This window comes from Hemitrygon akajei, chromosome 19, assembly GCF_048418815.1.
Source record: "Hemitrygon akajei chromosome 19, sHemAka1.3, whole genome shotgun sequence".
NCBI classification, from domain to species: domain Eukaryota; kingdom Metazoa; phylum Chordata; class Chondrichthyes; order Myliobatiformes; family Dasyatidae; genus Hemitrygon; species Hemitrygon akajei.
In genome coordinates, this window is record NC_133142.1 from 71,632,370 (window position 1) to 71,646,205 (window position 13,836).

The window sequence follows — 13,836 nt, forward strand, 5'->3', positions numbered from 1 at the left end:
CCGCTACAATTGGTGACCCCAAACGATATTTGGACCGAAGATGAATGACGCCGCATCTGTTCATGCAGTTTCGTTGAAACTGCCAAGCTTCTGGACGCTGTGACCTCACCTATGGTTCCAGCAAGCAGAAGCCCAATTCCACATTCGGCAGATAACCTCGGATGCCACACGTTACTACTACGTGGTGAGCTCCCTCGACCAGGAGACGGCTGCCCAGGTTGAGGAGTTCATACAGTCGCCCCCGGAGGACAGCAAATACACAGAATTCAAAGCCTTGCTCATAAGGACTTTTGGACTCTCACAGCGCGAGCCAGCTGCCTGCTTACTGCACCTGGATGGTTTGGGAGACAGGCCGCTGTCGGCTTTGATGAACGAGATGCTGTCCCTGGCCAGAGGTCACAAGCCCTGCCTCATGTTTCAGCAGGCATTCCTGGAGCAGCTGCCCGAGGACATACGCCTGCTGCTGTCCAACGCAGATTTCAGCGACCCCCAGAGGGTGGCGGCCCGGGCAGATGTGCTGTGGAAAGCCAGGAGGGAGAGTGGGGCGTCCGTCAGACAGATCAACAGGCCACGCTCCCAGCAGCAGACCAGACCAGGCCCGGCCACAGAGCCCACTAACCCCAGAGGCAGGGGTGAGGAGACTAACGAACAATGGTGCTTCTACCACCAGTGGTGGGGCACAGAAACCCGCCACTGTAGCCCGCCCTGCAACTTCCCGGGAAATGCCAGGGCCAGCCGTCGCTGATGGCTACGATGGCTGGCCATCAGGACAGCCTCCTGTATGTCTGGGACAAGCAGTCGGGACGCCGCTTTTTGGTCGACACTGGGGCTGAGATCAGCATCTTACCTCCGATGAGTTACGACACCCGCAACAGAGACCCGGGACCCACCCTGCAAATGGGTGTGCAAATGGCAGTGCAATATGGACCTACGGCACCCGTACGGTGCGGCTACAGTTCGGCTCCAGCTGGTTCATGTGGGACTTCACACTGGCCGCCGTGGCCCAACCACTCCTAGGAGCGGATTTTTTGCGGGCTCACAGCCTGCTGGTCGACCTGCCAAGGAAGAGACTGGTCCACGCTGAGACTTTTCAACCATTCTCCCTGGGTGAAGCCAAGTTGCCGGCCCCACACCTGGACTCCATCACGCTGTCCGACAACGAATTCACCAGAGTCCTGGCGGATTTCCCATCGGTTCTGGCACCGCAGTTCACAGCAGCCATGCCCAGACACGGCGTACAGCACCACATCCCGACACAGGGACCACCCCTCCACGCCCGTGCTCGAAGGCTTTCCCCGGACAAGCTCTGACTGGCGAAGGAGGAGTTCAAGAGGATGGAGGAATTGGGGATCATATGGCGGTCCGACAACCCATGGGCCTCCCCCTGCACATGGTGCCCAAAGCAACAGGAGGCTGGAGACCATGCGGCGACTACCGCAGGCTGAACGAGGCTACAACACCGGACCGCTACCCTGTGCCGCACATTCAGGACTTTGCAGCAAACCTGCATGGCGCAGGATCTTTTCCAAGGTAGACCTGGTCCGGGGATACCATCAAATCCCGATGCATCCGGACAACGTCCCCAAAACAGCACTCATCACCCCGTTCGGCCTTTTCAAATTCCTCCGAATGCCGTTCGGCCTGAAGAATGCCGCACAGACGTTCCAGTGGTTAATGGACGCGGTGGGACACGACCCGGACTTTGCGTTCATCTATTTGGCTGACATCCTCATAGCCAGCAGTAGTCGTCAGGAGCATCTGTCCCACCTCCGCCAACTCTACGCCCGACTGAGTGAATACGGCCTAATGATCAACCCGGCCAAATGCCAGTTTGGGCTCGACACCACTGACTTCCTGGGCCCCAGGATTACTAAAGATGGGGCAACCCCTCTGCCCGCCAAGGCAGATGCGGTCCGCCATTTCCCCCGACCCAACACAATCAAAGGCCTTCAGGAATTCGTGGGTATGGTAAATTTCTACCACCGCTTCCTCCCTTCAGCTGCCCGAATCATGCGCCCCCTGTTCACCCTGATGTCGGGTAAGGGCAAGGACATTACCTGGGACGAGGAGTCCGCCGCTGCTTTCATTAAAACCAAAGAAGCCTTGGCAAACACCGCGATGCTAGTACACCCCAGAATGGACGTCCCTACCGCCCTCACAGTGGATGCATCTAACACAGCAGTCAGTGGAGTGCTGGAACAACTCATCGAGGGTCGCTGGCAACCCCTGGCGTTCTTCAGCAAACACCTGCGACCACCCGAGCTCAAATACAGTGCTTTCGACCGGGAACTGTTGGCACTATACCTGGCAATCCGGCATTTCCGGTACTTCTTAGAAGGTAGGCCCTTCACCGCGTTCACAGGCCACAATCCGCTTACCTTTGCGTTCACGAAGGCGTCCGATCCCTGGTCGTCCCACCAGCAGCGACATCTGTCCTACATCTCCAAATACATGACGGATGTCCGGCATGTCTCGGGAAAGGACAACGTTGTGGCAGACGCACTCTCCAGACCTACCATCCAGGCCCTGTCCCAAGGGGTGGACTATGCAGCGCTGGCGGAGGCGCAGCAGGCAGACGATGAGATCCCTAGTTACAGGACCGCAGTCTCCGGTTTGCAACTCCAGGACCTCCCCATAGGCCCAGGTGAGAGGACCCTACTCTGTGACGTCACCATCGGCCAAACCCGCCCCATCGTTCTGGCAGCCTGGCGGTAGCGAGTTTTCAACTCCATTCACAACTTAGCGCACCCCTCCATCAGGACAACCGTCCAGATGGTAGCCAACAGGTTCATTTGGCACGGATTCCGCAAGCAGGTCAGTGAATGGGCCAAAACGTGCATGCACTGCCAGACGGCCAAGGTGCAGCGGCACACCAAAGCCCTGCCGCAGCAGTTCTACCCCACCCGCCGGCGTTTTGACCACATTCATGTGGATATCGTGGGCTCCCTGCCAGTGTCGCGCGGAGTGTGGCACCTCCTGCCTATCGTGGACCGGTTCACAAGATGGCCAGAGGCGATCCCGCTCACCGACACCACCTCCGAATCTTGCGCCCGGGCACTGATCGCCACCTGGGTGTCCCGCTTTGGTGTACCGGCCCACATTATCTCCGACAGAGGCACCCAGTTCACCTCCAGCCTGTGGTCAGCTATGGCCAGCCTTTTGGGGACACAGCTGCACCACACAACTGCCTACCACCCACAATCGAACAGGCTAGTGGAGCGTTTCCACCGTCACTTGAAGTCAGCTCTCATGGCCTGCCTCAAAGGGCCTAACTGGATGGACGAGCTTCCCTGGGTCCTGCTTGGAATCCGCACGGTGCCCAAAGAGGATCAACACACCTTGTTGGTCGAGTTGGTGTACGGCGCACCCCTGGTCGTCCCAGGAGAGTTCATACCGGCCCCAAGGGGGCAGGAGGAAGAACCCACAGCAGTCCTGGACAGACTATGTGAGAGGCTCGGTAACCTGGCCCCCATACCCACTTCACAGCATAGACAGAGCCCGACCTGCGTACCCAGAGACCTGCAGAATGTAAGTTTGTTTTTGTACGCCGGGGTGGACATCGGGCACCGCTACAGTGGCCCTACGAGGGGCCATTTAAGGTGATCAGGAACAACGGGTCCACCTTTGTACTGGACGCTGGGGGGAAAGAGGAGGTTTTCACGGTGGACTGACTCAAACCAGCCCATGTGGACTTGGTGCAGCCGGTCGAGGTTCAGGCACCGCGGCACAGAGTCCGACCTCCCAAACAGAGGCTGATCCAGACTGTGGACATTGGGGGGGTGTATTGCCAGCTCTGGGGGGTGGGGGGGTTATGTGGCGACCCACTTTCCAGTGCACTCGAACCGGCTCACAAAATGGTGCGCACCGGCAGAGAGGCCGGCCCCAAAAAGGGCGCCAGGCCTTCTTCACCAGCAAGGGGAAAAGCCCACACGCGGGACGGGACTGTGAATACAGCATTCCCGCCCGGGGAGGGCGGAAACGGGAAGGCTTAAAAGCGAGGCCGCGAAGTTTGAATAAAGCTTTAACGCAACTGCAGCTCACCGTCTGCGTGTCGTTATTCCAGCGCTGTGTGTAGCTCACCACTACAACACCTTAATTAAGTTATGCTTTCATTATCCATTCTAAAAAAGAAACAACATTACTTATCCTGTCTAGCCTCACCACCATCAAGGATGACGTCAAAAAGCAATGCCTGAAGAAGACAGAATCCATTATTAGGGACCCCCACTACCCAGGACATGCCCTCTTCTCTTTACTACTATCAGGGAGGAGGTACAGGAGCCTGAAGATGCACACTCAATATTTTAGGAACAGGTTCTTTCCCTCTGCCTTCAGATTTCCGAATGGACAATGAACCTATGAGACTACCTCACACTTCTATATTGCCTGTTTGTTTGCTGCAAGACAACAAATTTCACGGCATATGTTGGTGATAATAAATCTAATTCAGGGTCTTTGTTCCCCTTTTCCCTCCACATTCTCTTGGTGCTGTGGCTGCAATTTCTTGAGGAACCTTTCTCCCCTTTTAGAAACAGTACTGGTTAAGGAGCAAGATACCCTCACAAAGGCTTTGGACTGTGTCCTGAATCACATGCTTCCTCTTTGTACATCTGGAAGTTGCCTGATTGCACAGATGTCTGTCCATCCTCCTGAAGCATGCCATCGGAATGTGTTCGGACGCCAAGGACGCCACTTGTTGCTTAAGCTCCAAAAGTGCCACTGTGCTGCAGAAACTGGACTGCATCGGGCAGGAGGTTAAAACCACCAGCACCAACCTACCTGCCAGCAAAGGTGCCAGATAAAGACAGAAATATCATGAAGGATTCCACCCTCCCTGCACGAGGACTCTTTGCCTTAGTCCCATCGGGGAAAAGAACCACCTGACCGGAAAACAGTGAATTGCCCCAAGCCATCAGACAGATCAATACCTTTACCCATTAGCTCTTCCCACAAAGCCCCCCACACATCACCTACCTTATGTACATACAATGTATATAACAATTACTAGTACAGGTTTCCCCCACTATCTGAAGGTACAGCGTTCCTATGAAATGGTTCATAAGCTGGAATGTCGTAAAGTGAAGAAGCAATTACCATTTATTGATATGGGAAAAATTTGTGAGCATTCTCAGACCCAAAAAATAACCTACCAAATCATGCCAAATAACACACAAAACCTAAAATAATAGTAACATATAGTAAAAGCAGGAATGATATGATAAATACACAGCCTATATAAAGTAGAAATACTTTTCTGCAACCATTGCAGCACTGTCTACCGTAGCGAAAATTTCACACAAGCGAAGTGTTCTTGGCAGAAACACTCTTTCCAGTAACCTTTAAGCTATGAAGCTGTCAAATCATACCAAATAACACATAAAAATACACAGCCTATATAAAGTAGAAATAATGTATGTATAGTAAATAATGTAAAGTAGAAACAGTGTAGTTTCACTTACTGGAATCAGGAAGACAGTGAACACACTGATGATGGTGTGTTAAGCTGAATCATTGGAGGCTGGGGTGGTGGAACACTGGGGTGTCATCTCATTGTCATCTGTTTCTATCAGGACAGGCAGGTCATCTTCTTTTATGTCTGCCTCCCGCATTTTTCTATCATACAGTTCTTTGTAAGCATCCTGCAAATATGCCCTAAACCTATGTACCCTTTCAAAATTAAAGTCGTACTTTTCTGCAATCATTGCAGCGTTGTCAAATGTAGCAAAAATCTCACACAGTTGCTTCACGTTCAGTTCCTGGATGACATCACTTTCGGTCCGTTTGCTACTGCGTTCGGTTTCAATTGTTATCCTTTCCTCTTGCAATTGCATCAGCTCTTCGTCTATCAGTTCTTGCTCATGGGATGCAAAACGTCTTCAACATCATCTTCGTCAGCTTCCACAAACCAAACTCACTTTGTCCTTACTTCGTTCACCATAATCGAAACGCTTTATTATATCTAGTTTTATGCTAAGAGTAACACCCTTACGAGCTCTTTTAGGTTTTTCCGATACCTTAGAACTCATCTTGCTAATGGATGCACAAAGTAAATAGACATAAAGCACAGATACTCACAGGCACGTGTTTAAGCTATGCCGGCTAGAATGCAGTTCCGGGGGAGAAGTTCGGCTGCTCGGGGCACGCGCTGCCTGTTTTTGCACGCTGCCTGTTTTCGCGTGCTGCCTTTTTCGTGAGCTGCCTTTTTTCGTAGCATTTAAACAACTTATGTTAGTGAAAACAGGTAACTAATGTAGGTCTTTCATAACAGTGAGGTGTCGTAAAGCAAATTTTTGAAAAACGGGGAACACCTGTATACAATGTATATAACAATTACTTGTATACAATGTATATAACACTTGTACCGTGTGCTTTATAGGGTTGATTTTATATTTATAATTATTGTGTTTTTTTATGGTGCTCTTTATGTTTATTATATTCTTAATGCTATATTGGATCTGGAGTAACAATCATTCTGTTCTCCTGTACTGAAGAATGACAAAAGTTAATGATGAATTTTGAAAACCCAGAGTTTGGGTTCTGCCAGCTGACTATGCTGTGGGTTAAGAGAACCATCGTGGCCATGGAAAACATTGTAGAGCTCCCTCAACAAGAGAATGTGTATTTTACAGGCCTGAAGTCCAGCAAAACAACTGATTAGGTCAGCAAGCAGAGAAGTTAAAAGTTCGAAGTAAATTAAACCCCAAAATTCACCATATACCACCCCAAGATTCATTTTCTTGCAGGCATACTCAGCAAACCTATAGAATAGTAACTATAACAGGATCAATGAAAGATCAACTAGAGTGCAGAAGACAGCAAACTGTACAAATGTAAATAAATAGCAAGATCAGGAAATAAGAAGATAAAGAGCCCTTGAAGTGAGATCATTGGTTGTGGGATCTTACAGAAACCAAAATAATGCAATCTATTTGATCCTTTACTGTTGTCTTCACCTCAGTGAAGTCCCTCACTGGTGAAATGCACAGGATAATTGCTATAACACTGACGGTTGGATATAGTTGACATTCTTCTCATCACTGTTTGTTCCCCATCTCCGACTTTTCAGTTTTATGAGTCCTGCCAGGTGAACTCGTCCTCCTTCATGACTTGCAAAACGCCATCGATCGAGGCTCCCATCAACGGTGCGGTGATCACTGTACACTTCATCATGGATGGTCTGTGCTTCAACTTCAATGAAATCAGTCCAACCAAGTTCACGTACAAGCCTGACCCCATACTGAAACCACTCAACACAGACGATCCTTTGAAACCTTACAGACACAAGCCTGGCAGTGTCCTTTCTGTAGAGGTACGATGACTTATAAAGCTCGTATGGCTTTCTCTTCTCCCCTCCCTTCCCCATCTTCCTTTCCAGTCCTAATGAAGGGTCTCAGCCTAAAATGTTCTCTCTTTATTCCTTTCTGTAGACGCAGCCTGACTTGCTGAATTCATCCAGCATTTTGCATGTGTTAGTCAAGATTTCCAGCATCTGCAAAAATTTTTGTTTAATATGATGCATTCTTTGATATTACAGATGGTTTTTATCTCAGCAACAGTATTTCATGTAGTCTATACTTGTACCTTTTTGAAGAACTGCTGTGTTTGATATATTCTTCAAAGACTACATCTGCAGTTTTAGTTTAATTATACACTCCCTCAGGTGATTGTTATAACTCTAACAAACTGTCATATTCCTAAAACAATGTTTTCCACTTTGCTGGATGTAATAGTAAATTAGACTGGAGTTCTGGAAGGAATTTTTCAGTATGTTATTATTTCCCCAATTCACTACACGGTTGGAAACTTTTGACATCTATTAATTGATTACAATCCCACATCAATGATTATACTCCCACTTTGAAGTGTCTTGGCATTTTCTTGCCCGTAATTTATTTTCTCCCCACACCTTCCCCATCATGATTTGACAGTGTTCCTTGTTGTCTCTTGTATACGGGCTGACATTATTTCCTCAGATTTAATTGCTCTCGGAAGACCTATCTTTTTCCCTTCAGATTCATTTGCCCGTCTAACCAAACAAACCTCAGCTTCCAAATTGTTGCCTCACTGCTCCTCTGCACACTGTTTAATGCCGTTATTTGAGTTACTGTCGCCCAGTTTGGCCATACTCCTCTGACCGCTCACACTAACGAGGTGTTTTCACACGCAGAACAACCAGTCACTGGATATTTCATGTTTTCCTCAACATTCTCTGTAAACTCCAGAGACTGCTGCGCATGAAAATCCCAGGAGACCAGCAGTTTCTGAGACACTCACACCACCTAGTCTGACACCAGCAACCATTTCACGGTTGCAGTTACTTAGATCTATTTCTTCCCCATTCTGATGTTTGATCTAAGCAACAACTGAACTTCTTAACCATTTCTACATGTTTTTATGCATTAATTTGTGCCACATGATTGGCTGATTTTATATTCGCTTTAATGAGCAGGTGTACCTAATAGTTACTGGGTGCACATTACCACAGCAGTCAAACTTTATTTCACTCTTATTCATTGTGAATAAAGCACGTCTCTTCTCCACATGTCTGATTGCAGTCTCTCTCGCCTACAGGGGGAAAACCTGGACCTTGCGATTACAAAGGAGGAGGTGGTAGCAATGGTGGGTGAGGGGATGTGCCTTGTGAAAACTCTGACTGGGAATCACCTGTACTGCCAGCCTCCTTCAGAGCAGCCTGCCCCACGCAGGAGAAGCAAACGTGACAGCACAGACATGCTGCCAGAATTTATAGTAAGTTAAATATGTGTGGCTTATGGCATACTTGATACTGAACAATGTTCACTCTCATTTTTTTTACAGCTGCACAAACCAATCATTGCTCTGAGTAGGAATTTTTTACATGGCCTGAAATTTGTGCACACTTAAGATGTTTTTTGTAATATGCATACAATGAATATTCAGAACAAAAGCTGAAAAAAGATCACATACTTTTGGTTTTATTTATTAATTGAAGGGTTTAAAGACGTACAATACAACAAAAAAAAATCTTCCATGTTTTATAAACTTTTAGATGGCATTGACATTCAGCAGGCTGGCCGTTTATTCACAATGAGCTACTGACTTCCATTCTGTGTTTATTGTTACAATTTGTAACCATGTTGTCACTTTAAACACCAACAGTATAAATACGCTGAAGCTCTAAAATGTTTCAAAAGCAAAGGTGGTTTGTTTATTATTTAGAAAATTTATGGATTATATTCATTCAACTACATTGAATTAACTACAACTTTCATTCTACAAAATTTATGGATTATATTCATTCAACTACATTGAATTAACTACAACTTTCATTAACTACAAAATTCATTCAACTACAACTACTATATTCACAATCAACTACAGGACATTTCACCATTATATTAACATAGATTTCAAAATTTTATTAGCATAATTTCAAAATTACATTAACATTATACGGAAGACAATTCCAGCTGCAGGCAACAAAGACCATGTGCGTGGGAGCATCTCAGTTACTGTATTGCTGAAACTTAGAGGGAAGAGTGTTACTGAATATAACTAGATGTCTTTTGAAGCTAAAAGAAAATTGCGTAGTTTTCAGTTGGCACTGAAGTCTGTTTCTCATTTTGTTTCTCCCTTTCCATCTTCGTTCTCGCAGGTGCAAATGGGAAAACTGAGTTTCACACTTGGAAAGATCCAGTATGATGCAGAGAGCCAGTCTAACTTCCCCCTGGAGGCACAGATTGGACTTGGTGTAGGGGCATCCATCGTGGCATTGATTGTCCTGATCATTGTCCTTATTTACAGGTATTCCATAGTTAAGTCATGATCTCGCTGCAGTGGTTAGCGTGAAGTTAGTGCATCTCTGTAAGTTTGCATGTCCTCCTTTGTGGAATGCATAGGTTTTCTTTGAGTGTTCTGGTTTCCTTCCACAATCCAAAGACGTACTGGGTAGGTACAGTGGACATTGTAAATTGTCCCGTGATTAGGCTAGTGGTAAATCAGAAGTTGTCGGGTGGTGCAACTCAAAGGGCCAGAAAGGCCAGTTCTGCACTGTGGCTCAATAACTAGGTAAGCACAATGAAAGACAGAGCTTAATTTAAGATTAATGGTACTGCATGGTGATCTAATCATTGTTTTCTTTCAGCAAAGAAAACAGGTCAAGCAGTATCTGTGGAGAGATATAGACAGTCAGCTGTTGTGGGACATCTGGATGTCAAACTGTCTGATTCCCTTCACAATGCTGCCTGATCCACCAAGTTCCTCTGATGGTTAATTTCATTTTGGCTCCAAATTTCAGCATCTGCCTGCATTGTTTCCACTCGCTCTGTCCCAAAAGGGTCCATACGAAATCAGTTGTGAAACTGACGGAGGTCTGTTCATTTCTCTTCCACCCACCATTCATGCTTTTCCACTCTCCACTGGGTTTGGGATGTGAAGAGCCCCCCAATGGCAGGTGGAGCAAAGCCAGGCAGCAGCTTCTCTTTTATACCACTCCCCTCTCCCTGGTCTTTCTGCTGTAACTGGTGCCTGTTTGACTAGGAAGAAGCTTTTTGCATTGAATGTGAGGGGTTTTACCCCACTATCCAGATTCCTAACATGAAGCAGTCCAGCACATTTTGGGCCACCTGGCCCACAATGTATTGTGCTCACCTACATAAACCTACTCCACAATCAATCTTAACTCTTCCCTCCTACACTGTCCATACCCCTCCATTTTTCTTACTTCCGTGTGCATATCCAAGAGTCTGTTAAATATCTCTGTTGTAACCGTCTCTACTGCCTAGCAGTGCATTCTGGGCACTGAGCACTCAGTGTAAATAAAACCTATCTCTGACATTACTCCTAGCTTTCCTCCTCTCACCTCTGGTATCGGCCATTGGGTGAAAGGTGCTGGCTGTCCACTCTATCTTTGCCTCTCAATGTTATACACCTCTATCACGTTGCTCCTCATCCTCATACTACTGCCCTCTAATCCAGGTTGTGTCCTGTAAATCTCCTCTGTCTCTAAAGAGGCAAGCAGGACTGATCACAATCCTGCACTCTGGAGGTCTAACCAGAGTCTTTGAGAGCTGCAACATTACCTCAAACTCAATCCCCCAACTAATGAAGGCCAGTGCACGTAACACCGCCTTAACCACTCTATTAACTTACATTGCGGTCTGGGTAGCAATTCCCACTTGCATCCCCTCGTCTTGCCTCCTCCCCAATCCTGTCGTCGTCTCAGTGGATAAAGCACCTGAGCCATAATTTGCTGTAAAATTCACACTCGTATCCGTGGTCTCATTCCAGGCGGAAAAGTAAACAGGCTCTGAGGGACTACAAGAAAGTACAGATCCAGTTAGAGAACCTAGAGACCAGTGTCCGCGATCGATGCAAGAAGGAGTTCACAGGTAGAGTTGTATGTTGTGCAAAGGTATTGCTTACGCCTGTTTCTTGTATGTTCATAAAAGCCGAGTGCTGCATTGGTTTGTTACTGAGCAAAGTTATACCACTGCGACCCATTTCCATTCCATTGCCTATTCCCATTCCAACGTGTATGGGAATGATGGGAATGTATAGAGAGTGATTTCTCTAGCTCTGGTAATTTCTCCCCTTTCCTTTTCTCTGTTTTCATTCCTTATTCTGGCTGTCCACTTACCTCTTCTCCTCACCTGCCTATCACCTCCCCCTGGAGCCCCTCCTCCTTCCCTTTCTCCCATACTCACTCTCCTCTCCTATCAGATTTCTCCTTCAAAGTAAAAAGTAAATTTATTATCAAAGCGCGTATATGTCACCATATACAACCCGAGATTCATTTTCTTGCAGGCATACTCAATAAATCCATAATGGAATAATAACCATACAGAATCTGTGAAAGTCTGCACACACTTGGGCGTTCAACCAGTGTGTAAAAGACAGCAAACTGTGCAAATACAAAAAGAAAGAAGAAATAATACTGAATAACCAAGCAATAAATATCAAGAACATGGGATGAAGAGTCCTTCAAAATGAATTCCTAATTGTGGGAACCTTTCAATGATAGGGCAATTGAAGTTGAGTGAAATTATCCCTTTGGTTCAAGAGCCTGATAGCGGAGGGGGAATAACTGCTTCTGAACCTGGAGGTGTGAGTCCTGTGAGTCCTGACAGCAACAACGAGAAGAGACCATGTCCTGGGTGGTGGGGGTTGCTGTCGATGGATGCTGCATTCCTGCGACATTTTGTGTAGATGTGCCTAATGCTGGGGAGGGCTTTATCTGCAATGGACTGGGCCGTATCCACTCCTTCTTATAGGATCTTCTGTTTAAGGGTATTGGTGTTTCCATTACAGGCTGTGATGCAGCCAGTCAATATACTTTCCAATGCAGATTACAGAGGTTTGGCAAAGTTTCACACGTCTGCACAACCTCCTCAGGAAGCAGAAGCGCTGCCGTGTTTACTTCGTAATTGCACTTACACACACTGAGCGCAGGACAAGTCCTCACACCGAGGATTGCTGATGCTCTCCACCTCTGATCCTTTGATGAGAACTGGCTGTTCTGAGGACCACCTTCTTCAGCCATTTTCTTTCTCCATCATACATCTCCCAGCTTCTCACGTCATCCCACTTCCCTCACCCACCTACACTCCCCCTCATCTGGCTTCACTTATCACATTCTTGCTTGTACTCCTTCCCCTCACTCACCTTATTATCTTGACTTCTTCCCCCCACCCCGCTTCCTGTCCAATCCTGATGAAGGGTCTCAGCCCTGAAACGTCAACTCTTTATTCCTCTCCACTGACCTGCTGAGTTCCTCCAGCATTTTGTGTGTGTCAATATCTTTTTATCTCTAGATCACTAACCAAATATTCTTTTCTCCATGTGGGATTTCTTTGTCAAATGAAAAGATCTCATGACTGAGATGATGGATCTCTCCAGCGATCTGGTTGGAACTGGAATTCCATTCCTGGATTACAAGAGCTATGCCGAGCGAATCTTTTTCCCAGGACACAGGGAATCTCCTCTGCAACGGGATCTAGATGTTCCTGAATCACGCCGGCAGACAGTGGAACAAGGGCTAGTCCAGCTCTCTAATTTACTGAACAGCAAGTTATTCCTCACCAAGGTATAAGAAAGTACTTCGACTCAGAATCTGTGTTGTAAGAGTGTCCATACATTTCAAACATAGACCGTGTGTAGAACATTACAATTTTCAGGCCCTTTATCCTACTCCAAGATCAATCTAACCTTTAGCTCCTTCATAACCCTCCATTTTATAAGAGCCATGTGCCTTTTAAGAGTTTCTTAAATGCCCCTATTGTATCTGTCTTAATTACCAATTGGCCAGAGCAATCCACACACCCATCAGAAGTAAGAAAAAATCTTACTTCTGACATCTTCCCCATATGTTCCTGCAATCACATTAAAATTCTCCAGCCTCATGTTGGAAATTTCCATGCTGGCCATCCACTCGATGCATGTCTCTTATCATCTTATACACCGCTATCAAGACAAGAATGAGTGGGTGTTGTAAGGGGGTATGTATTGCAATGTGCTGCTGCATAACAACAGATTTCCTGACATACACCGGTGATATTAAATCTGATTCTGATTCTGAAGGAAGAATGAGGGGGATCTCATTGAAGTCTATCGACTATTGAAGGGCCTGCATAGAGTGGACAATGAGAGGCAATGTTTCCTATTGTGGGCGAGTCTAGGACCAGAGGACAGAGCCTCAAATTTGAAGGACATCCCTTCAGCTCAGAGTTAAGAGGAATGTCTTTAGCCAGAGGCCAGTGAATCTGTGGAATTCATTGTCATGGGTGGCTGTGCAGCCCAAGTCATTGGGTACATTTAAAGTGGAGGTTGATAGGTTCCTGATTAGCAAGGGTGTCAAAA

At 46.8% G+C, this 13,836-nt stretch overlaps 1 protein-coding gene across 7 annotated transcripts in view; it reads left to right on the plus strand.

Moving 5' to 3' along the window:
* plxnb1b (plexin b1b) overlaps window positions 1-13,836 on the plus strand; it is a 379,931-nt gene that overhangs the window by 312,451 nt on the left and 53,644 nt on the right. For all 7 annotated transcript variants that reach the window (XM_073072817.1, XM_073072818.1, XM_073072811.1 and 4 more), the window contains 5 exons: window positions 7,067-7,309; window positions 8,572-8,748; window positions 9,635-9,783; window positions 11,269-11,369; window positions 12,846-13,063. In XM_073072817.1, the coding sequence (XP_072928918.1) occupies window positions 7,067-7,309; window positions 8,572-8,748; window positions 9,635-9,783; window positions 11,269-11,369; window positions 12,846-13,063 (888 nt within the window). The remainder of the gene's footprint in view (window positions 1-7,066; window positions 7,310-8,571; window positions 8,749-9,634; window positions 9,784-11,268; window positions 11,370-12,845; window positions 13,064-13,836) is intronic.